This window comes from Peromyscus eremicus, chromosome 2 (assembly GCF_949786415.1).
Source record: "Peromyscus eremicus chromosome 2, PerEre_H2_v1, whole genome shotgun sequence".
Taxonomy (NCBI): Eukaryota; Metazoa; Chordata; class Mammalia; order Rodentia; family Cricetidae; genus Peromyscus; species Peromyscus eremicus.
This window is the reverse complement of record NC_081417.1, coordinates 63,568,200-63,591,982: the sequence shown is the minus strand read 5'-3', so window position 1 is coordinate 63,591,982 and position 23,783 is coordinate 63,568,200. Positions and strand designations below refer to the sequence as shown.

General features: G+C 51.0%; 1 protein-coding gene across 1 annotated transcript in view; it reads left to right on the top strand.

Moving 5' to 3' along the window:
* The window catches only part of Tln1 (talin 1), a 32,509-nt gene that overhangs the window by 730 nt on the left and 7,996 nt on the right, over positions 1 to 23,783 (top strand). Inside the window, exons 2-35 of the mRNA XM_059254217.1 lie at positions 5,009 to 5,170; positions 5,399 to 5,496; positions 5,803 to 5,932; positions 6,033 to 6,185; positions 6,370 to 6,512; positions 6,612 to 6,739; positions 7,426 to 7,486; positions 8,221 to 8,325; positions 8,681 to 8,836; positions 10,175 to 10,276; positions 10,412 to 10,488; positions 11,245 to 11,425; positions 11,582 to 11,695; positions 11,803 to 11,911; positions 12,286 to 12,494; positions 12,656 to 12,754; positions 13,670 to 13,837; positions 13,979 to 14,273; positions 14,847 to 15,013; positions 15,779 to 15,907; positions 16,072 to 16,188; positions 16,287 to 16,400; positions 16,583 to 16,717; positions 16,969 to 17,097; positions 17,250 to 17,352; positions 17,652 to 17,860; positions 18,196 to 18,315; positions 18,496 to 18,693; positions 18,868 to 19,007; positions 19,189 to 19,282; positions 19,364 to 19,453; positions 19,565 to 19,687; positions 23,004 to 23,147; positions 23,598 to 23,759. Of these exons, the coding sequence (XP_059110200.1) occupies positions 5,041 to 5,170; positions 5,399 to 5,496; positions 5,803 to 5,932; positions 6,033 to 6,185; positions 6,370 to 6,512; positions 6,612 to 6,739; positions 7,426 to 7,486; positions 8,221 to 8,325; positions 8,681 to 8,836; positions 10,175 to 10,276; positions 10,412 to 10,488; positions 11,245 to 11,425; positions 11,582 to 11,695; positions 11,803 to 11,911; positions 12,286 to 12,494; positions 12,656 to 12,754; positions 13,670 to 13,837; positions 13,979 to 14,273; positions 14,847 to 15,013; positions 15,779 to 15,907; positions 16,072 to 16,188; positions 16,287 to 16,400; positions 16,583 to 16,717; positions 16,969 to 17,097; positions 17,250 to 17,352; positions 17,652 to 17,860; positions 18,196 to 18,315; positions 18,496 to 18,693; positions 18,868 to 19,007; positions 19,189 to 19,282; positions 19,364 to 19,453; positions 19,565 to 19,687; positions 23,004 to 23,147; positions 23,598 to 23,759 (4,632 nt within the window). The 5' untranslated portion in view covers positions 5,009 to 5,040. The remainder of the gene's footprint in view (positions 1 to 5,008; positions 5,171 to 5,398; positions 5,497 to 5,802; positions 5,933 to 6,032; positions 6,186 to 6,369; positions 6,513 to 6,611; positions 6,740 to 7,425; positions 7,487 to 8,220; positions 8,326 to 8,680; positions 8,837 to 10,174; positions 10,277 to 10,411; positions 10,489 to 11,244; positions 11,426 to 11,581; positions 11,696 to 11,802; positions 11,912 to 12,285; positions 12,495 to 12,655; positions 12,755 to 13,669; positions 13,838 to 13,978; positions 14,274 to 14,846; positions 15,014 to 15,778; positions 15,908 to 16,071; positions 16,189 to 16,286; positions 16,401 to 16,582; positions 16,718 to 16,968; positions 17,098 to 17,249; positions 17,353 to 17,651; positions 17,861 to 18,195; positions 18,316 to 18,495; positions 18,694 to 18,867; positions 19,008 to 19,188; positions 19,283 to 19,363; positions 19,454 to 19,564; positions 19,688 to 23,003; positions 23,148 to 23,597; positions 23,760 to 23,783) is intronic.

Sequence of the window (23,783 nt, the reverse complement as noted above, 5' to 3'; positions counted from 1 at the left end):
AGGTTAAGGATCAACAACAGGAATTGGCTTAGAAGCCCGTTTTAGGGATTAAAGGCCATTGTCATGGTTAATATTAAGTGAAAAGGTGAATTAGGAAGCAATTTAGAAATGAGCTTTAGGATTAGGGGTTAAAGTGGAGGGATGTAGGCTTAAAAATAAAAGCTAGATTAGTACAAGTGTCTGCTATGAAAGGGATGAGTGTCAAAGTATGGGGAATTAGGAAACCAATTAAAGTCAGGGTTAATGTTAGGAATTGGTGACAGCGTTAGGGGTCAAGGTTGCAGCTACAGTTGAACAGGTAAAAGCGTGAGAGGTTGGTGGCAAGTAGCTGCCTTTGTTTTGTGGTGAGGTCCCTTATTCCTGTGTAATCATAGAGGCTTCTTTTACCCAGAGCCGAAAGGCTAACTTCAGGCCACAATCCTGGGCTTCAGCTAGAACTACTGACGCCTGGGACTCCGCTTTCTTTATTCTGCTACCTAACCCCCAAGACTTCCTGAAGCCACCACCGCTGGAGGCAGGGATTTCTGGACTGTGCTGTTTACTAGGTGGGAGGTGGGAAGTGGAGAGAGACCCAGGAGTCCACAAGGTCTAGTCCAAAGTGGGGAAGACTAGGAAAGAGGAGGCGGGTGACTGAGGGGGAAGCTGACCAAGGAAACACTGTTTCAATTGAGTTGTGACAGTTTAACCATACAGCTTCATTCCCCTCTGTCAGTCTCTGGTCCCTGGCCCTACACTGCACACCCTTTATACTTCCTTATAGATCCTTTCCTGGCCTTGAGCTTTTCCTTGTCCATCTTAGCTGTTCATTCCCATCCTCTTTCCCCATCTCTTCATCCACACATCCTGCTTTAGTTCCCATCACTCAAATCTGAGCTTTCCCATCATCATAAAGCACTTTCTCCTACCTGCACACCCCCTGGTCAGCCGCTGACACCCTCCCCCCAGCTTTTGCTGTGTGTCCCCCTAGTTCCTGAGTCTCCTTTAACTTCTAGGTCCAGCTGTAGGTCCCCTTCCCCCACTCCCCAACAGGAAAGAGGAAGTGATACCCAAAGAGGAAACTGGGTCTTACTGATCCCACGCCCAGCCAGGCCACTGACCACACTCCCATGTCACTGCCAGCTTGACCCTGCCACTGACCACAGTGCTATCCCCTACCCAACCTGGTTCAGCCACTGGCTCTACCCCATGCTGCCCTCCTCCCAACTCCAGCATTACTTAGACACTGTCAGTGTCCCTTCTCTATCCCAGCCCCAGCCTAATTTAGCCACTTACCACATCCCTAGCTCTTCTGAAACGCCTGACCTGGCCTCTGACCTCACTCTGTCATTCCCCAGCTTAGTCACCATCCATGGAATCCTCCTCATCCTTCCCCATCTGGTTCAGTCGCTCAGCACATGTCTCTTTCCTACCATCACCTCCCCCTGTCATCCCCAGTGGCCTTCTGATGTAGTCAGTAGCTCCACCCATCTGCTCTACCTACACATCCTATCACATCCCGTCCCTCTTCCCCCAGCTCATCCCACCTTCCCATCCTAATCGAATCCCATCCCTTCCCTAGGTGCATTACTTAATGAAGCTGTCTCGTTAACAAATGGCTACTGGTCACAGGAGGCTGACTTTGGGCTCAGGTTTCTGGGAGTTGAGGCTCATTGGTTCTACTGTCTGTTCTACTTTTCCTCTGAATGGCAGCTTCCTCTCCACACAGCTTTAACTCTGGCTTCATTAGCTCTTTTACTAATACAGTCTCCTAACCTGGCCCCAAAGTTGCCCTAAAATCCAGTTCTGGGGATGCCCCCGCTCAGAGTTCCTTGACCTCCTGTTCCCCTCCGGGCAGTTCAGTTCCTTCTGCTCTTGGCTCAGCGTTTGCCGTCCCATCCTAACCCTGACTTCCCCACCCCTTGCAGGTACCCTGCGCTTCAGCCAGCTTGCCTACTCACTTTCCTGAATGTTCCTCCACGATTTCCTGCCTCTCCACCTTTGCTAATGCTATTCTCTCTGCCTGGATGCTACCTTTGCCTCATCTTCGACTGACCTAAAGGAGAGAGCTTGGGCTTTGGAGTCAGAGAGACCTGGGTTCGAATCTTGGCTTCACAACTTACTATTTGGACAAGTACTTTGGGAAAGTATTTAACATTCTTGAGCCTCGGTTTCCTCATCTGTAAAAATGGAAGTGATGACACCTACCTTGCAGGGTTGTTGTAAGGACTGACTGAAATTATGTATACAGTGCAACTAACATATAGTCAATAAATGGCACATTGCTATTGCTTTTCATTATCTTCATGTTTTTAAAATCCTGACTGCAAATGATACCTTTCATGAATACTTTTTGGTCCCACTTCCCTAACCTAAAGGGATCCCTTTTCTGAGCATACACATTCTGGCTCTATTTACATCCTGCCCTCTGTTGTAACTCTGTATTTAGCTTATCCACCCACCTGGAAGGCTGGCAACCTACAGAAAGCAAAGTCTAGGTCTTACTCATCTTGGTTTCCAGCCACTGAAAGTTTGGCCCAGGGCCTTCCCGCAACAGGCCCTCCACAGAATGCATAGAGGGGAAATGTGTGCATATGGAAGGAGAGCTGCTGGGAACCTGGGCATGGGGGCCTGGTGCATGGGTGAAGAAGCTGTGTGGGCGGGTGGGTGGTACCTACAAGAAGATAGATCTTTTGTAGGGCTGTGAGGCCGAGATAAGGTCTATGTACAGACAGCGTAAGTAGTTTTGTGGGAAAGAGGTGTGTGTGTAGGCTAAGGTGCCTTGCTGGAGAATGAGTATGCATGTATGGATAGGAAGACCCTATGTTGGAGGAAGTCAGGTCCAGCCCATCAGCTGCCCAGTCCAGCCTTAAATGAGCCTCCAGCAGCCCGAGGCCGGATATGTCAGTCTCACCCACAAACCCCTCCCCCTCCCAGCGGTTGAGGACTCAGAGGCCAAATTTGGTAACAGACTGAGTGTTATTCCCCCAACCCTCTTACATTCTGACTCTGTCTTCAGCTCTCTCTCCTTTTGTCCCCTTTTGTACCTCCCTATCTTTCTCTAGTTCCCTCGTGTAGGTACCTACACTGATGATATTCTCCATGTACCCCCAAATTCCTTAGCCCTAGTATACTTGCATTCCATTCCTTGCTGGGTTTTGACCTCCTGTCCTCCACTCCCCCCTCCAATTGCCCAACGCCTCTGGAATGCATCTCAGGAATGTATTGAGGGAGGAGGAGTTCTCTGGGAGGGGGACATGGAGGGGGTGTTGTCGCTGTTCATAAAACATGATAAAAGGGGGCCAGGGTTCTCAGATCAGGACAGGAAGCAGATAGCTTCTACTCATACTTCCAGGGATCTTGTCTGCCACTAGTCCAAACTCAGTGTCCAATTCCTTGACTTCCCTTCACTCTCAATTAATTGTGTGGATAACTACTTAGAACCGTCTGGAAGTTAGGGCAGGCATGACTCAACTCTCTTATCAGGGTCTTACCAGAGGAAGAAGTGGGTATCCATATGTCCGGAGGAAATGAGGCAGAGGGGCATGCATGCAGCCTCAGCTTAGGCTGAAGGGTCCTTTCAGTCCTGCTCCGGTTCCTCGGACTCCTGCTTCTCTGACAGCCAGGTCTGTCCCACTACTGGGAAAGGTTCCCTGGGAATGAGGAGAGGGCAGAGCTGGGACCGAGGGCCTGGGCGGGTCCTCTCGTTTGGGTAAAGATGGAGAGCACGCTATACCACTTTTCTGCAGTCCTGGACTGTGTGTGTAGTCAGAAACTTTCTCCTAGTCATTGTCCCAGGTATTTCCTACAGCTGTATCTGGTTTCTATCATGTCTCCACTCTCCTGCTCCGTCTTTCCCAAACTCTTTATCCTCTACCCTTTCCTAACTTACCTGGTTCTCCAATGCCTTCTGTATCGTGATACCCACCTGTTTCCCGGTCTTTCCCTACTCCTGCCTACCCCCTTGGGCTAGCAGTTTGCCAGGTGGGGAATGGGAGGCTGCCTTCTGTCCCTTCCCTCTTAGTTCAGAGGCACTCAGTCACATACCACATTGGTTCACATCATCAGCTGCTGGGCAGGCCTGTCCTCCTTGGAGATTGCCTGTATGCAATCTGCTGCTCATAGTGGCCTCTTTAGCCCACTGACAAGTGGTGGCTGGAAGGTAGAGGAAAGGGGGGGTTGGCTTTGCAAATGCTAGGCTGCACTGGAAGCGTTGTTTGGGTACCTGGGAAAGGTGGGGACAGTCTGAGAAGGATTGATGAAGGAGAGTGTAAGAGAGCTGCGGTAAGGCTGGAGTGTCAGCGTGGTCACTTAGAAGGGTCAACAACTGATTAATGGTCTGGGCACTTTGTCTGGCTTGCCTTGAAACTTTCTCCTCTTCAGGAAGTGTTGGCTGGGTCACTTCTGAGGTCGGTAGACAGAATCATAGTTCTACCTTGACTGCGCAGCTCATTGGGAGGCCCTGCATAGACCATTCGGGTTGGAAGAGAGCAGGGACAGAAGTAGGTCTCCCCAACAACGCTAGCTACAGACTGTTTGCAGGATTCGGGAGCCCCTGGGATTTTGCATTTTGCCAAGAAGAGGGCAAAAGCTGGGAGGGAAGGTCACATGATGGGTCAGGGCAGCACTCTGAACATCCCAGGACAGAATGGGAGACAAAGAAAAGGAAAAAAACTGACCCAGGAAGAGTGGAAAACAAGCAGAGGCAGCGTTGGGAAAAGAGGAGAGCCCGAGGCCCTGGGAGCCAGAGAGGCGCAAATTCCAGCGCTGCAGGCAGGACGGTGTCCTCAGGTGACACACTGCAGTTCAGGGAGCCGTTGTACTCAGAGAGCAGCCTCTCGGGGATGTCTCAAATGGTCAAGGCTGAGCCGTCTGATGGCAGCGTCTTTGCGTTTTTCACCTTTGAAATTATTCAATAGGACAAACGATGTTATTATTTTCTCTTGTGGAGAGTCCCCTGAAAGTCCTCTCCCTGGACTGTCTGGGGGACTCCAGTGAGAGTATACTCTAACGCTGTGACGCCACGGGCCAGGTACGCCAGGCTGAAGAGCAGAAGCCGTCGCCATGGTTGCCCTTTCGCTGAAGATCAGCATTGGGAACGTGGTGAAGACGATGCAGTTTGAGCCGTCTACCATGGTGTATGATGCCTGCCGCATGATTCGTGAGCGGATCCCAGAGGCCGTGGCTGGCCCTCGTGAGTCTGACTACCCCAGTGGTGGGGGCAGGAATCGTCCATCCCTTATTCTCGGCTCTTGGCCCCACTGTGTTCTAAGACTCCTCACCTCTCAGGCCTATGCTCCTGTGTTTCTTTTCCTGTTTAAGTCTAAGGTCATGGGAGAAAATAATATACAGAGACAATGGTGTAACTGTTTGGCCACAGTGGCGTTTTTATAAGTCTAAGGTGATCTACCATCTCTTTTAGCCAGCGACTTTGGGCTATTTCTGTCAGATGATGACCCCAAAAAAGGTATATGGCTAGAGGCTGGGAAAGCTTTGGACTACTACATGCTCCGAAATGGGGTGAGTGTCTTCATCAGTGACCACTTGCGTCCTCTACCCCATGTCTCACTAGTTTCCACACTATAATGGTCTCTGCCCCTCCTCTCTCTTCCTCCCTCATTACCAGTTCCTTCCCCCAACCCCAGGCTTTGCACGCACCAGGCCAGCATACCCCCAGCGTGCCCTTGTGACTTTCAAATACAGGCAGTCGGACTCCTTTTGGATGAGCCCCATAGTCTTCCTTTCAGTAATCCACTTCCCTTCTCCTTGGCTGTGTGAAGGGAACTAGTTTAAACAGGCCCTGACTACATTTCCCGGCTCCTACAGGACACCATGGAGTACAGGAAGAAACAGAGACCCCTGAAGATCCGGATGTTAGATGGAACTGTGAAGACGATCATGGTGGATGACTCCAAGACTGTCACTGACATGCTCATGACCATCTGTGCCCGAATTGGTAAGGGTCATTGGGAGGGCAAAGGCCTGGGCCAGGAGGTTCCAACTCGGTCAAAAGGCTTTTCTGCTTGAGGAGTTAGCAAGCCATCCCCTTTCCCTAGGCATCACCAACCATGATGAATATTCACTGGTTCGAGAGCTGATGGAAGAGAAAAAGGACGAGGGGACCGGGACCCTAAGAAAAGACAAGACCCTGTTGCGAGATGAGAAGAAGATGGAGAAACTGAAGCAGAAATTGCACACAGATGATGAGTGTAAGCAGAACTAGAAGGGTCTTTGAGAAGGGAGGGGAAGGGAGGGTAGCCATTTATCCTGTGCTTACCCTGAGTCATGGAACTTACATGTTGATGAGGGAAGCAGGCGTGAAGAAGTGAAAACCCAGGCACTAGGCGGCACGAGGACTACGGGGTTGGTGCTGAGGCGCTGTCTGTGTTTCAGTGAACTGGCTGGACCATGGGCGGACCCTGAGGGAGCAGGGAGTAGAGGAGCACGAGACACTGTTGCTGCGGAGAAAGTTCTTCTACTCAGACCAGAATGTGGATTCCCGGGACCCTGTACAGCTGAACCTTCTCTACGTGCAGGTATGGAGTAGACCTGCATGGGGTGAGATGGGGGCAGGGCAGACATTAACAGGGCTGTCCCTGCACCCATACAACATTGGTTGCTTCTGTGTTCTCCAGGCACGAGATGACATCCTGAATGGCTCCCACCCCGTCTCCTTTGACAAGGCCTGTGAATTTGCAGGCTTCCAATGCCAGATCCAGTTTGGACCTCACAATGAGCAGAAGCACAAAGCTGGCTTCCTTGAGTAAGTGACCCACGTCCCATACCCTGTCATGGTTTGGAACCCCCTGCCATTGTGACCCAGTGGACCGGTCTGCATCCCAAGCCTTCCTCCCCTCTTTCCTCTTCCAAGGTATGAGGATTTGACACCCACAGGTCATCATGCTTCAGCCACAATCATCCACTGTCTCCTCACTGGCCCCATCAGAGTGTGAATGCTGTTCAGTGTCTCTGCCCTGTCCCCTGTAACTTGTTTTTGTTTGTTTTAGATTCTCTGAAGAATTTGCTATATTAGCCAAAGTAAAATAGGACAACATTTCCTTGTGGGGAACATTAGATTAAAAGGTTCCCCAAATTTCATTCACTGTTATTTCTCAAGATGCAAAGACCTTAGTAAGGCCTTCTGAGTTTCCTAAGTGCATGGCCATCCTTCTAAGGAGTCTCCTCTCTTCTTGGCTCCCTCTTTCTTAGAAAACAAGGCCGCCAATTTAAGTTTCTTCAACCTGCCCCCCCTCCCCCCAAGAAGGCACAGGTCACTCAGGAGCTCATGCTGAGTTCCCACTAGTTCAGAAGGCAGTGCAGACCAGTTTCCTCAGTCTCTCAGAGATGATACTGTCCTAGACATTTCCTCAAACCTCTAGGCCCACAGTTCATGGCCCCCATGTCCCTGATGCTATCCACCACATGCTGACGCTCCCTTTTCTGGTGTAGCCTGAAGGACTTCCTGCCCAAGGAGTATGTGAAGCAGAAGGGAGAGCGGAAGATATTTCAGGTGAATGGGGTAGGGGAAAGTGTCTGGGTGGCCTGGGAGCTTGGCTGCGTGATTCTCCTGGCTAAGTGGCCCCCACCTCCTCTCCGTCTCTGCTCACCTTGCTTCTGCTCTCCAAGCTGTTCTCCCCGCTGCCTTATGCCAAGAAAGCAGATTTGGATTTTAGTCCCAGTTCGTCCCCAGTTTTGCTATGGAATTTCCATTTTGGTTTTGCTTTTTGTTTGAGACAGGGTCTCACTTTGTAGCCCAGGCTGGCCTCAAACACACAGCAATCTTCTTATCTCAGCCTCCTGAGTATTGGGATTATGGGTTACCATGCCTGGCACAACTCAGTATTGTCCTTGTGTTGTCTGTCTGGGATAATGGTGCCTGCACGGTGGAAGCCAGATAGGAACATCCCTGGGCTATTGCACCTGAATGACTGTGTGATCTTTTTTCCCACTCTGAATACTCAGCCCCAAAGACCTTCTCTTTGTGAACTCTGACGGTCCTGGGTCCTCCTGCTTCTTAACTCCCCAGACCATCTCTAGAATGTCTGCAAGTTCCTTGGCTTTATTCCGCACGCACGCTGCTCCTGCTCCTTAGCCAGTGCACATTGCATCCCCTCGTCTCTTGCATTCCTAAATCTTTCTGTGTGCCCATAATACTCTGTCGTTACAGCTAACGTCCTAGCTTGACTCCTCCGTTGCAATCCTACTGTCCCAGACTGCTAACTTTTCCCCGTTTCCTACTTGAAGGCGCACAAGAACTGTGGGCAGATGAGTGAGATTGAAGCTAAGGTACGCTATGTGAAGCTGGCCCGTTCCCTCAAGACTTACGGCGTCTCCTTCTTCCTAGTCAAGGTGGGTTCTGGCCCCTTCTTAGGGTCTTCCTTCTTTCTAACTCTTACCCTTTCCTGTCTCTCCAGACTCCTCTGACTCTGTCCTCAGTCTTTCCTACCAGTTCCCAGGAATCTGATTCTTAATTGTGCTTTGACCATGTAAAAACCTGCCTCTTCTCAGTCCTCCATCACCTCCTCCTCCTCCTCCTCTCCCCAGCACATTCCTCTGTAGTAGAGCTTTGTCCTGGGCCTGCTCATGAGCACAGTAGTTTAGCCCTCCTGGCTCCTCAGCATCCCTGTGGTCCAGAGCTGATCTGAGCATTTGCCTCCCATTTGATCTCTAACCTATGACACCAACTGCAACCTCTATCTCACAGGAAAAGATGAAGGGGAAGAATAAACTGGTGCCCAGGCTGCTGGGCATCACTAAGGAGTGTGTGATGCGTGTGGATGAGAAGACGAAGGAGGTGATCCAGGAATGGAGCCTCACCAACATCAAACGCTGGGCTGCCTCTCCCAAGAGCTTTACTCTGGTGGGTGTTGGGATTCCAGTGAGGAAGGGCTTTGGGATCGTCCAAGAAGAGCTAGTACAAAGGTCTTTCCTCCCTCCTTTAGGACTCCAGAAAAAAAGAACTGTTGTGGGAAGTGGAGGTTAGAACAGATAGAGAAAGTCAGGGAGTGGATGATGCATAAATGGAACAGGTGATGGATACACTCCTTAAATTCAGCAGAGGCTTGGAGAGTGTTCTTTATCTTCCTATTGCTGTGCTGAAATGCATTACAAAGGCAGCTTACAGAAGGAAGGCTTTATTTGGGCTTATGGCTCCAGCGGGGTAGGAGGAGCCCACCATCATCGCTAGGAAATGCATAGAAACAGTCACGGTGCCTGCTGCAGCAGTGAGCTGAGAGACCATATCTTAAACCACAGGCAGGAAGTGGGCCGCAAACCAGCAATGGCTGGAGTCTTGAATTCTCCAAGCCTGCCCCCAGTGACATACTTTCTTTAGAAAGCCACACCTCCTAAGCCTCTCTAAACAGCGCAGCCAAGTGTTCAAATGCCTGAAACTGTGGGAGAGGGGCATCTCATTCAAACTACCACAGTGGGGCTGTAAGCTCAGTGATAAATGCTTGCCTAGCATTTGTCAAGACAGGAGTTCATGCCCGGTACCCCCCCCACACACACACACACTGTTGGGCATGGTTGTGTGTATAATCCCAGCACTTAGCACTCTGAGGCAAGGGGATTGCTATGAGTTTGAGACTAGCCTGGACTAATTAGTGACTAGCGGGCCATCCAGGGCTATATAGTATCAAGAAGAGAAGAGTAAAGTGGACAGAACATACTGCAGCCAGCTGAGGACATGTGAGTGTGAGGACATGCTAATGGAAAGACACGCCTCCCTTCCTTGAGCACCGGCTATTTATGGTAATTCTTTCCCTCTGGCTTTATAATTTTGAGGTTATGAATTGAATACTGATACTAACTTGATAGAGTGCCAGATAATGGGAATAGAAATGATAGATGCTGTTTTTCCACTTTGGATCTTTTTGCCAACCTTCAAGTATGGTCATTTAATGAACATGCTGATGTCCTCCCAATTGTGTCCTCTGGGGAAGGGTAAAAGGGAATTTTTAAATGACTTGTATTTGAAACTGTGTAGCAGAAAGGCCACTACTCAGAAGAAAGTCCCCTCGAGGGAGGGAGGTAAAGAAATCAGTGGTTGGAGAAAGGTGGGCCGGCTTCCTGGAGGGCTGTTGGCATGGGCATTCGCTTCATCAGGTGGACATGGAGCCTTTCCTCCTCCATTTCCCGCTGGGTAGAGTCTTGTCTCTTGCTCAGCCCTCCCGCACCCCCCACCTTGTCACCGTAGGACTTTGGAGACTATCAGGATGGGTACTACTCAGTACAGACGACTGAAGGCGAGCAGATCGCACAGCTCATTGCCGGCTACATCGATATCATCCTTAAGAAGGTGAGTGCTGCCACCCAGCCTGTGCACTCCTCGGCTCTGCTCCCCCCCCCCCCCCAGCCAGCCCTCTAGAAACAGGCCCAAGGTCTAGGCCTCATACTTAACTGCCTCAACTCTTCTTCCCTCTTCTTCTTACAGAAAAAAAGCAAGGACCACTTTGGGCTGGAAGGAGATGAAGAGTCTACTATGTTGGAGGACTCGGTGTCTCCCAAAAAGTAGGAAGGGAGTTAGGCTGATACCATTCCATGAGTAGGGAGAGGAAGGCTTGAGTACGAGGAATCCCTGGGTGCTGGACATCCTTAGAATGGTCCTTTTCTCTTTCTTCTTTTTAAAAAAGGTTTTTAACTGTGTGGGTGGGTTCAGGTACTCTCGGGCCAGAGCAGGGTGCTGGGTCCCCTGGAAGAGTGATTGTGAGCTATCTGACTTGGGTGCTGGGAACTGAACTCTGGTCCTTGCAAGAGCAGCAAGTGCTCTTAACTGCTGACCCTTTTGTCCATCCCATAGTTCTTTCACTAGGCTCAGGCTGTAACGAGACCCTGTGAAACCCTGGACCAGGGGTTCTCAACCTGTGGGTCACAGCTCCTTTGGGGTCTCAGATCAGATATCCTGCATATTGGATATTTACATTACAATTCATAACAGTAGCAAAATTACAGTTATGACCAGGCAATAGTGGCACACGCCTTTAATCCCAGCTCTCAGGAGGCAGAGGCAGGTGGATCTCTATGAATTTGAGGCTAGCCTGGGCTACAGATCAAGCTCCAGGAGAGCCAGGGCTACACAGAGAAACCTTGTCTCAAAAAACAAAACAAAAAATTGCAATTACAAAGTAGCAATGAAATAACTTTATGGTTGGGGGTCACCACAGCATGAAAAACTGTGTTACAGGGTCTCAGCCTTAGGAAGGTTGAGAACCACTGATTTAGAACCTAGGGTTGCAGAGGTATTGTAATTGTTCATTCTCTCTCCAGGTCGACAGTCCTTCAGCAGCAGTATAACCGGGTAGGGAAAGTGGAGCATGGCTCTGTGGCTCTGCCAGCCATCATGCGTTCTGGAGCCTCTGGTCCTGAGAATTTCCAAGTGGGTAGCATGCCACCTGCCCAGCAGCAGATTACCAGTGGCCAGATGCACCGAGGACACATGCCGCCTTTGGTAAGAGTGCTCCTACCTCTGCCGTGGTGCCTGGGTGCCTCTCCCAAGTGTCATGAGTGAGCAGTGTTTTGTACTCCTCTCCCTAGCCTCTGACGTTCTCTTTCCGTCTTCCAAGCGTCCTGTTCCAGTCTCGGTCACTCTCTTCTTTGTCTTTAGACATCCGCCCAGCAGGCGCTCACTGGCACCATTAACTCCAGCATGCAGGCCGTGCAGGCTGCCCAGGCTACTCTGGATGACGTCGACACACTGCCTCCTCTTGGCCAGGACGCTGTGAGTATGGGCGGAGAAGAGGCTAAGTGATTTGAAGCTGAGCTCTAAGGAATAAGAGGCGATGATTAAACCAGAGTAGACCCTAAGGTTTTTCCTTCTTCTCTCAGGCCTCCAAAGCTTGGCGTAAGAACAAGATGGACGAATCAAAGCATGAGATCCATTCCCAGGTAGATGCCATCACGGCTGGTACTGCCTCCGTGGTGAACCTGACAGCAGGTAGGTGGATGTCAACTTGTGTGTGTGTGTGTGTGTGTGTGTGTGTGTGTGTGTGTGTGTGTGTGACGGGGATGGGGAGCCAGTGTGCACAAGCATTGTATGTGATCTCCGTGTGTGACTGTGCCTTGACTCACAGTGGTGAACATGACGGCGGGTAGGTGGATGTCAACCTGTGTGTGTGTGTGTGTGTGTGTGTGTGTGTGTGTGTGTGTGTGTGTGTGTGGTGGGGATGGGGAGCCAGTGTGCACTTGCTTGTGATTCTGCCTTGACTCAGTGGAAGGTTGTGTGCGTACATCTCTCTTAGGACACGTGCTACTAACTGGCGATGCTCCTTCCCTGGCCCACCTCAGCTTCTTCCTCCCTTCTGTCTTCAGGAGACCCCGCAGAAACAGACTATACCGCGGTGGGCTGTGCAGTCACCACCATCTCCTCCAACCTGACGGAGATGTCCCGCGGGGTGAAGTTGTTGGCCGCCCTCTTGGAGGACGAAGGCGGCAATGGCCGGCCCCTTCTCCAAGCAGCCAAGGGCCTTGCAGGGGCAGTGTCAGAACTGCTCCGCAGTGCTCAGCCAGCCAGCGCTGAGGTTAGGGGCCACGGGGCTGGGGTGAGGGTGGACACAGGGTTCCACCCCAAGGAGGAAGGGCAGTCCAAGTTGGGGGTTGAAAATGTGACCCAGGAGCCTGTGAGCCCTGTGGGCACACGGCCAGGGACCAAGCGGCTTCTGACGGTGTTCATTCTCCACAGCCCCGTCAGAACCTGCTGCAAGCAGCTGGGAACGTGGGCCAGGCCAGTGGGGAGCTGTTGCAGCAAATTGGGGAAAGTGACACTGACCCCCACTTCCAGGTTGGTGATGTACCCAGCTCCTAGAACCCCAACTACCAGGAGGTAATCTCCGATCCAAAATTCAGATCTCAGTCCCTAGTTCTGTAAATTGGCCCATCCAGACCATCCTGGTCCTCTGTTTCCAGGGATGAGACTGAGAACTTCTCGTCTCTTGGGGTGAGAATTGAGACCCCCTAAATACAAATATAATCTAGTTCTCTTTGGGCCTCGTTGGTGATGTTCTTAGCCCTGACTTCCTGTGCATAGCCATGGCCCCAGCTCTCAGCTATCTCAGACACCCTGCCACACTGAGGATGAGGCTGCCCCTCCCCCACCCTAGGCAAGTTGCCTCAGCTGACTTTTCATCCTGGATTTCCCATGCAGATGTGTGTACCCAGAGGGGCTGGGGCTCGATCTCCCCCCGATTCCCCTACGGTAACGGCCTCTGGCCTGGGCCTCCCCAGCTTGGTCCTCTCTGAGCCGCATACACTCGCTTCCACACCTCTTCCTCAGTCTCCTAGGGGAGCAGACTTGATGGGAGATGGGGAGGCCTAGATTGGCAGGGTTGGAGAAGAGAGATCATATAGGGCAGGACAGGCTCTTGCTCCTTGCACACTGAGATTGAGAGGCATGGAGACATGAAGCGCCCACCCCATTGTACTACCCAGCCCTCCCCCATCACTGTCCGAGTGTATCCGCCTCAAGCATCTCTCCCTTTGGTGTAGACTCTCTTTCTGTTGGTGAGGGTTTGTTCTCGGTGAGGGTCTGTCCTTCTGGATGCTCAAGGTAGAGGAGCTTGGGATAGGTTCTGAAGGCTTCTGCATATGCTGTCCTCTGATTGGAGTCGGTGGGGATAATGAAGCTGCTTAAGCCTGTGAGAGGTATCCGTGGCTCCTAAGCTCAGGCTCAGATCTTCTGGCTGCTTTTCCCTCACAGGACGTCCTAATGCAACTAGCAAAGGCAGTGGCAAGTGCTGCAGCTGCCCTGGTCCTCAAGGCCAAGAGCGTGGCCCAGCGCACAGAGGACTCGGGGCTTCAGACCCAAGTCATTGCTGCGGCTACACAGTGTGCCCTGTCTACCTCCCAACTGGTGGCCTGCACGAAGGTGAGCCCAGGGTTGCTGTGTCCTGTGCCTGACTCTTGAGGCCTCGTCAGTCATCCCAGTGACTGCTGTGAAAAACCACAAACACCCCATCTCGTAGCCTCTTTCCCTGGCCTGCATGTCTGAAGCTCCGTTTTCCCGTAGGTGGTAGCCCCAACGATCAGCTCACCTGTCTGCCAAGAGCAGCTGGTTGAGGCTGGACGACTGGTAGCCAAAGCTGTGGAGGGCTGCGTGTCTGCCTCCCAGGCAGCCACAGAAGATGGACAGCTGTTGCGAGGGGTAGGAGCCGCAGCCACAGCTGTCACCCAGGCCCTCAATGAGCTGCTGCAGCACGTGAAGGCCCATGCCACAGGAGCTGGGCCTGCTGGCCGATACGACCAGGCCACTGACACCATCCTCACCGTCACTGAAAACATCTTCAGCTCCATGGGTGATGCTGGTAAGAGTACTCACCCCCAGGAAGACAAAAGCCCCAGTGTGGACATTTCCCTTACAGACCCAGCTCTGCCACCTCTGAGGATCGGCACAGTGGCCTTCCTGACTGTGTAACTATAGGCTCATTCTTGAGTCTGGAGCCTCCACTTCCCCATCGGGAAAGCAGAAAGATAGGCCTTGTTCTGTTTTGTGGAGCATTTACAGAAGATAGCAAATTATCTTAACAGGTGGCCAACTGCATGGTCAAGAGCTAGCCCTAAAAATGAGAAGAGGGGGGATGTAGCCTCCTCCACTTTACCTTTTTACCCCAGATCATTCAAAGAGACTGTCTCTCTTCTCAAAAGACATTTTCTAGAAATACTAGCTGGAAACTGTCCTCCCAGGGGAGCTCACTAGGAGATCTGTTCTCCAAGGTCTTAACCCAGAAAACTGGAACTCAGAGGAAATCACTCGAGAACTTTGCCATCTCGTCTCTGTCCCGGCAAGCCCTGTCTACGCTGTCTGGCCCTCTCACCCTCCTCCCTCACCCTCTTTCAGTGTCTCTAGCCTTCTTACTTGGTGATACCCTGTGTTCTAGGGGAGATGGTACGACAGGCCCGCATCCTGGCCCAAGCCACCTCAGACCTGGTCAATGCCATCAAGGCCGATGCTGAGGGGGAGAGTGATCTGGAGAACTCTCGGAAGCTCCTGAGTGCTGCCAAGATCCTTGCTGATGCTACTGCCAAGATGGTGGAGGCCGCCAAGGTACAAAGTAGTTCTCTGCAGACCCGGAACGGGGCCCTTCCGAAGGGAAGGGGAGAGGGCCCGGTGGGGACCTTGTCTGATGGGAAGACCCAAGAGAAGCAGGAAGTAGAACAGATCAGGAAACCCCCAGCTCCCAGCCCGCAGTGGGCCACCAGCCAGGCTGCCAGTGACTGTGACCCCAGTGACTCCGACCCCAGTGACTCCGGCCGGGAGTGTCCACATCCTTTTCTTCTCCCGTTGAAGGTCTGCAGCACCCACTTTCCTGCAGCGATGCCACCGCGTCCCCTGAGCTTGGCAGCTGCTACCATTGCTGTGACCCTTTCTCCAGAGAGTCTTCCTCTTCCCAGGCCACCTACATTAATGTGGAATTCTGAGTATTCTGTAGAGAACAGCGAGAAAAAGACTCCTCTCCCCAAGGAGAGGAAGCAGGCACAATTCCACGAAGGGATTCACATCCCATAGGGAAATTAAGTACCTGGGACTCCCCTTCCCCCCCATACACACACCACACACACACACACACACACACACACACACACACACACACACACACTTCCCTTCTGAAACAGTTCTCAACTCCCCCCCATACACACACACACACACACTTCCCTTCTGAAACAGTTCTCAACTCTGAGCAGTTATTACCCAAGTGCAGGTAGTTAGCAATTACTTTAGGAAAACGATGAGCTTTCACCTGGGTGTAGAGGAGTCAGAAGAGTGTGTTTCTGCTCATAGTGATGATGGATGATGACTATCTCCTCTCAGGGAGCAGCTGCCCACCCTGACAGTGAGGAACAGCAGCAGCGGCTGCGGGAAGCGGCTGAGGGGCTCCGCATGGCCACCAATGCAGCTGCACAGAATGCCATCAAGAAAAAGTTGGTGCAGCGCCTGGAGGTAAGGCTGGGCAGTCGGTGAGCAGCTGGGGGAATAAATGCATGGATGCAGCGAGAGGAATGGGCAGGGACGGATGGGTAGTCAGTATTTCCTTAAGGTACCATGTGGGCCGGGCAGGCCAGGGCCTGGGAATGCCTGGTCTTCTGATTACTCTGTCTTCCCAGCATGCAGCCAAGCAAGCTGCAGCCTCTGCTACGCAGACCATCGCTGCAGCCCAGCATGCAGCCTCTGCCCCCAAGGCCTCTGCAGGCCCCCAGCCCCTGCTGGTACAGAGCTGCAAGGTAAGTCTCCGAGAGGCATGTGGGAGTAGGGAAGGGGGAGAAGGAAGGCAGTACTTTCCCTAAGTTCAGCATGATACTCATGGCCCTTTGACCCACAGGCCGTGGCAGAGCAGATTCCATTGCTGGTACAGGGCGTCCGAGGAAGCCAAGCTCAACCTGACAGCCCCAGTGCTCAGCTTGCCCTCATTGCTGCCAGCCAGAGCTTCCTGCAGGCAAGACACTCCCCACTTCTAAGACCAGACTCTCCCTCCTTTCCAAGAACTTAGATCTCCCGCAGTCTGAATATCTGCTAGTAGCTAAGACCAAACCCGAGTGCTTAGTACATCGGTACTACCAGTGTCCGTTGGAAGGCTAGAGAGGGGGTGTCGCACCTCATTTGCATATTCTCCAACAGCCAGGTGGGAAGATGGTGGCGGCTGCCAAAGCCTCAGTGCCAACGATTCAGGACCAGGCTTCGGCAATGCAGCTGAGTCAGTGTGCAAAGAACCTGGGCACTGCTCTGGCAGAACTCCGCACTGCTGCCCAGAAGGTAGGTGCTCATGGGGGTGAGGCTCTGCGTGCCCAGAAGGTAGGCGCTCACGGGGAGGGGGTGGGGGGGTGAGGGGGGTGGGGGGGGGGTGGGGGGGGGGTGAGGCTCTGCATGCCCAGAAGGTAGGCGCTCACTGGGAGTGAGGCTCTGGGTGCGGACGCCTGGGGTGGGGAGCATTTGTCCAGTGTCACCTCTAAGAGGGATAACTAACCCAGGAATGCAGCCATACCCCCTGCTGCTCACTGTCACAGGCTCAGGAGGCATGTGGACCTTTGGAGATGGATTCTGCACTGAGTGTCGTACAGAATCTAGAGAAAGACCTGCAGGAAGTAAAGGCAGCAGCTCGAGATGGCAAGCTTAAACCCTTACCCGGGGAAACAGTGAGTAGTCTTAATAACACGCCCTCACTCAAACCCTGAAAGTCTGCTCAGCTGTGCTCTAGAACCTTCCTTTAATCTGCCAGCTGTCCCCAAGAACCTTCTCAGATGCCCTCTCACTTCCTCCTTCTAAGCCCTCACGCCCTTGTCTGCAGATGGAGAAGTGTGCCCAAGATCTTGGCAACAGCACCAAAGCAGTGAGCTCTGCCATCGCTAAGCTGCTGGGGGAGGTTGCCCAGGGCAATGAGAACTATGCAGGTATGTAGGCCCAAGGCTAGGAATGGAGCATATGATAGGGAAGTGGAGAAGGGGGAGCTTGTGGAGTAAAGAAACTGATGGATGGGCTGGAGAGGTGGCTCAGAGGTTAACAGCTGCTCTTCCAGAGTTCCTGAATTCAATTCCTAGCACGTATATGGCGGCTCACAACCATCTATAGTAGGATCTGATGCCCTCTTCTGGCATGAAGTCATACATGTAGATAGAGATACATTAAGTAAATACTCTTTAAAAAAAAAAAAAGCTAATGGAGCCAACCCCTCTTCTCTGTGTGTCCCCAGGGATTGCAGCTCGGGATGTGGCAGGTGGACTGCGGTCACTGGCCCAGGCTGCTCGGGGTGTAGCTGCCCTGACCTCAGATCCTTCGGTGCAGGCCATTGTGCTGGACACAGCCAGTGACGTCCTGGACAAGGCCAGCAGCCTCATTGAGGAGGCAAAAAAAGCAGCTGGCCATCCGGGGGACCCAGAGAGCCAGCAGAGACTTGCTCAGGTCAGGTGTTGGGAGGGGCTCCTGCCCACCCCTCCCTTAGATGTCTCCATAAGGCCCACCCTAACAGGACACACTCTTCATGCGTTCTCAGGTCTGCTCATGGCGTGCCTCTCTGAATCCCACCCTCTCTCTTGTCGTACAAGTATGTTAGACTTAGGCACAAAACTTGCAGAGCAGCTGGTTTGGGGATGCTTGGTGATTATTGTCTGTGACCTTGACCTCAGCTTCTTCCAGTTGTAGTGGCAGGGCAGCTGGTTATCCTCCACGTCCCAGTGTGGAAGGAGGGTCTCCCGGATTATTCCATCTGTGGCAACCCTGTTTCTTTCTCACTCCAGGTGGCGAAAGCTGTGACCCAGGCCCTGAACCGCTGTGTCAGCTGCCTGCCTGGCCAAAGAGATGTGGATAATGCCCTCAGAGCAGTTGGAGATGCCAGCAAGCGACTCCTGAGTGACTCGGTAGGAACAGGCTTGGCTAGCAGAGGAGAGCGTTCTGACGTGGGCTTCTCCTTTGACCCTGCCTTCCCAGAGCTGTCCCTTTTTGTTACTCCTAGGTCCCGGGCCCATCTCACTGGCCTGCTTTTCGAAAGCTCTGTCTCACCTCTCATTCATCTTTCTGACTTTCCTCTGACCCTGCAGCTTCCTCCCAGCACCGGGACCTTTCAAGAAGCTCAGAGCCGACTGAACGAAGCTGCCGCTGGATTAAATCAGGCAGCCACAGAATTGGTGCAGGCCTCCCGAGGAACCCCTCAGGACCTGGCTCGGGCCTCGGGTCGATTTGGACAGGACTTCAGCACCTTCCTGGAAGCCGGGGTGGAGATGGCAGGGCAGGCACCGGTACGAAGGGGCAGAGGGTCCAGTTAAGGGTACAGTAGGAAACACGTGGGTATTCAGAGTCTAGGTCTGCTCCTGATTCCCTCCTCTCCAGTGTCTAACAAAACGTGTGTTTGGGAAAGAAGATCCTTTTAGAAACAGATATGACAGGATAATGTATGGCATCAACTTTAACAGAGCCAAGAGGACCGAGCCCAGGTGGTGTCCAACTTGAAGGGCATATCCATGTCTTCAAGCAAACTACTTCTGGCTGCTAAGGCCCTGTCCACAGATCCTGCTGCTCCCAACCTCAAGAGTCAACTGGCTGCAGCTGCTAGGTAAGCAGGAGCTGGAAAGCTCAGCTCTGGGGACCTGTGAGAAGGCCAGAGAGGGGACATTCCATGAGACATCCCCAGGTTTGCCAATAGTAAAGCAAAAGAAAATATACACAGTCCCATGCACACAGGACTCAGGAAAGATCACCTACTCACTCAGTTCCACACCCTTCCCCCAAATCAGGGCAGTGACAGACAGCATCAACCAGCTCATTACCATGTGCACCCAGCAAGCACCTGGACAGAAGGAGTGTGACAATGCCCTTCGGGAACTAGAGGTGAGCCTTTAGCATGGTAGTTGGAACTAAGGAGCTAGGGTTGAGGGAATGTCTTAAATTTCATGTCACTCCCCTACACAGACAGTCCGAGAACTCCTGGAGAATCCAGTCCAACCCATCAACGACATGTCTTACTTTGGTTGCTTGGACAGTGTCATGGAGAACTCAAAGGTTAGTGGAACGGGGAGCTCCAGAGAGGCAGGGACAAGAAGGTGGGCTTAATACCGATACCTTGGTGCTCAGGACGGGATCTGACTCTTCTCATCCCCTCCTCTTCCTTAGGTCCTAGGTGAGGCCATGACTGGCATCTCCCAAAACGCCAAGAACGGAAATCTGCCGGAGTTTGGAGATGCCATTGCCACAGCCTCCAAGGCCCTCTGTGGCTTCACCGAGGCAGCTGCACAGGTTATTTCTCTCCGTGGACCCCTAGAGCAGCTCTTGCTTTCCATGCCCATGCTCCCTGTGCAAGGCTATCAATCAAGAAGCTGGTGCAAATTCTGGGTGCCCTCCTGTGGGGGTGGGAGATGTCATCAGAAGTTGTTGAACACCAACACTTCAAGTTGCTGTAACTCTTGGGTCTGCTTACATTGACCAGTTGTGAGGCTTTTTTTTTTTTAATGGTGCTCGAATTGAACTAAGCCTCATGGCATGTTACTTACTACTGAGCTACACTCCCACCTAGGTGAAGCACTTTTATTAGAGTAGTTACAGGGAAAGGAGGTCAGGTGTAGTAGTGTTTGCCTTTACTTCTAGCATTAGGCAGAGGCAGGTGGATCTCTGAGTTTGAGGTCAGCCTGGTGTACATAGTGAGTCCCAGGTGACTCAAAAAATAAAAACCACCCTGAGAATTTCTTTCCAGCTATTTTTATTTATTTATTTTTCTATTATTAGCTTGATACAGTATAAATTCTTATCCTAATAGTGAAATGTTTCACTGAGGCTTGCCCAGTGATTGAGTAAAAACAAAACTTATATTATAAGTCACAGTCATCCTAGGGTCCCCCCTGCTATGTAGCCTCCCTGGTTCTGAGGGTTGCAGTCTGATTGTTCTTTGCTTTATATCTAGTATCCACTTATGAGTGAGTACATACCATGTTTGTCCTTCTGGGTTTGGGTTACCTCACTCAGGATGATATTTTCTAGTTCCATCTATTTGCCTGCAAATTTCATGCTGTCATTGTTTTTCTCTGCTGAGTAGTACTCCATTGTGTATATATACCACATTTTCTTAATCCATTCTTCAATTGTCGGGCATCTAGGTTGTTTCCAGGTTCTGGCTATTACAAATAGTGCTGCTATGAACATAGTTGAGCATGTATCTTTGTGGTATGATTGAGCATTCCTTGGGTATATGCCCAAGAGTGGTATCACTGGGTCTTAAGGTAGATCGATTCCCAATTTTCTGAGAAACCACCATACTGATTTCCACAGTGGTTGTACAAGTTTGCATTCCCACCAACAGTGGAGGAGTATTCCCCTTGCTCCACATCCTCTCCAACATAGACTGTCATTAGTGGGTTTTTTTTTTTTTTTGGTTTTTCGAGACAGGGTTTCTCTGTGTAGCTTTGCGCCTTTCCTGGAACTCGCTTTGGAGACCAGGCTGGCCTCGAACTCACAGAGATCCGCCTGCCTCTGCCTCCCGAGTGCTGGGATTAAAGGCGTGCGCCACCACCGCCCGGCGTCATTAGTATTTTTGATCATAGCCATTCTGACAGGTGTAAGGTGGTATCTTAGAGTCATTTTGATTTGCATTTCTCTGATGACTAAGGATGTTGAGCATTTCTTTAAATGTCTTTCAGCCTTTTGAGAATTCTCTGTTTAGCTCTTTAGCCCATTTTTAATTGGATTGTTCAGTATTTTGATGTCTAGCTTCTTGAGTTCTTTATATACTTTGGAGATCAGTCCTCTGTCAGATGTGGGGTTGGTGAAGGTCTTTTCCCATTCTGTTGGCTGTCTTTTTGTCTTATTGACTGTGTCTTTTGCCCTCAAAAGCTTCTCAGTTTCAAGAGGTCCCATTTATTAATTGTTGTGCTCAGTGTCTGTGCTACTGGTGTTATATTTAGGAAGTGATCTCCTGTGCCAAAAGTACTTGAACTCCTGTATTCAAGAGTACTTCCTACTTTCTCTTCTATTAAGTTTGGTGTAACTGGATTTATGTTGAGGTCTTTGATCCGCTTGGACTTGAGTTTTGTGCATGGTGACAGATATGGATCTATTTGTAATCTTTTACATATTGACATCCAGTTATGCCAGCACCATTTGTTGAAGATGCTTTCTTTTTTCCATTGTATAGTTTTGGCTTCTTTGTCAAAAATCAGGTGTTCATATGTGCGTGGATTAATGTCAGGGTCTTCAGTTCGATTCCATTGGTCTATATGTCAGTTTTTATGCCAGTACCAAGCTGTTTTTATTACTATAGCTCTATGAGTGTTTTGCCTGCATGTGTGACTGTGTACCATGTAAGAGCCTGGTGCCTTCAGAGATGAGAAGAGGGTGTCAGATATTCTAGAACAAGTTATGGTTGTAAGTCATCATGCTGGGAATTGAACCCAGGTCTTTTTGTTTTCTTTTGTTTTGTTTTCTGAGATAGGGTTTCTCTGTAGTTTTGGTGCCTGTCCTGGAACTTGCTCTGTAGACTAGGCTGGCCTTGGACTCACAGAGATCTGCTTGGCTCTGCCTTCTGAGTGCTGGGCTTAAAGACATGTGCCACCACCGCCTGGCTAACCCAGGTCTTTTGCAAGAGCAAGTACTCTTAATTACTAAGCTGTCTCTCCAGCCCCAGGCTTGACTTTTAAAAATCTTCCTAGTTTTGTTTCTTGTTTTATTTTTGAGAAAACATACAGAAGAAAAAGCAAAACTATCCTATGTTGATTGAAGTATGAATTAAACATTATGATGATCTTCCCATTATAAGAATGGTAAACGCTGGGCGGTGGTGGCGCCCGCCTTTAAGCCCAGCACTCGGCAGGCAGAGGCAGGTGGATTTCTGTGAGGTAGAAGCCAGCCTGGTCTACAGAGTGAGTTCCCGGATAGCCAGGACTGTTACACAGAGAAATTCTGTCTTGAAAAACAAAACAAAACAAAAAAAGTGAGTGTTGTACCCATCTTTTGCCACTTCCCAGACTCCAAGCTTGACAGTGCTGCTGGTACTAACTGGCTTACAAGCCTTATAGTTCTAGAATTGTATCTTCTGTTTCTCTTTTCCTTTTGACCAGTCCTTGGCTGGTCTCAAACTCACTATGTAGACTAGACTAGCCTCAGACATTCATACTCTCCTGCCTCTTTGTATGCATGTGCCTTTCAGATATTTATACTCCTTCTTAACAGTGTGCTGTACTTTGTACTTTTCTTTCTGTGATCCAGCACAGACACACATACTTCTAAACTGGAATGAAGTTCAATACAATCCTGTGTGTGTGTGTGTGTGTGTGTGTGTGTGTGTGTGTGTGTGTGTGTGTTTTGTTCTGTTCTGAGATGGTACCTCACTCCTCCAGGCTGTCTTCACCCTCAGCACCTTTGTCTCCTGGAGTTGGGGTTACAGACAAGCACTGCCATACTAGCCTATCTACTTCTTTAATCTTCCGAAATGCTGGGATCACTTTAACAACACGAGCAGGGTAGCCATGGTTTGTTAGTACTGCTTCTGTGCACATAGAACTCAGAAAGACACAGCCTGTTCTCTGAATCGCCTTCTCCCCCCACCATGTTCATTTCTCCTCAGGCAGCGTATCTGGTTGGTGTCTCTGACCCCAATAGCCAAGCTGGACAGCAAGGACTGGTGGAACCCACACAGTTTGCCCGGGCAAACCAGGCAATTCAGATGGCCTGCCAGAGTTTGGGGGAGCCCGGCTGTACCCAGGCCCAGGTAATGCAGGAGTACAGGTACCCTGGGCAAGGCTGAGAAAGGATGGGCACATCCCAAGAGGAAAAGGGGAGAGGAAGGACATGTGGGAGAAGGCGGGGGTACACCACCACCTTCCACAGAACGCCTCTCTGACTGTCTTCTGCCACGTCTCTCCTTGTTCTTCCACTTAGTGCTAAGGTCACAACCTCTCTAGACACCTCTGAGCTCATATCCCCACTTGCCCCATTTTGATTTTTCTCCATTAATGTGTCTGTTGTCCGTCTTTCCCACCCCATGTCCAGTTCATCTTTAAGCACCTTTTTCTCCCAGGTCTCCACTTTTCCAGAAACTCTCCTTCCTGTCAGACTTCCCAGGGTGTCGTCCTCCATCCTCCACTCTAAAATGGCTCCCCTTAGGTCTGCGTTCTTCCTTCCTGCTCTTGTCACAGCTGTTCCATCTCTGTGTCCTCAGGTGTTATCCGCAGCCACTATTGTGGCCAAACACACTTCTGCGCTGTGTAACAGCTGCCGCCTGGCTTCTGCTCGGACCGCCAATCCTACTGCCAAGCGCCAGTTTGTCCAGTCAGCCAAGGAGGTGGCCAACAGTACAGCCAATCTTGTCAAGACCATCAAGGTTTGCAGTGTTTGAGTTTTCAAG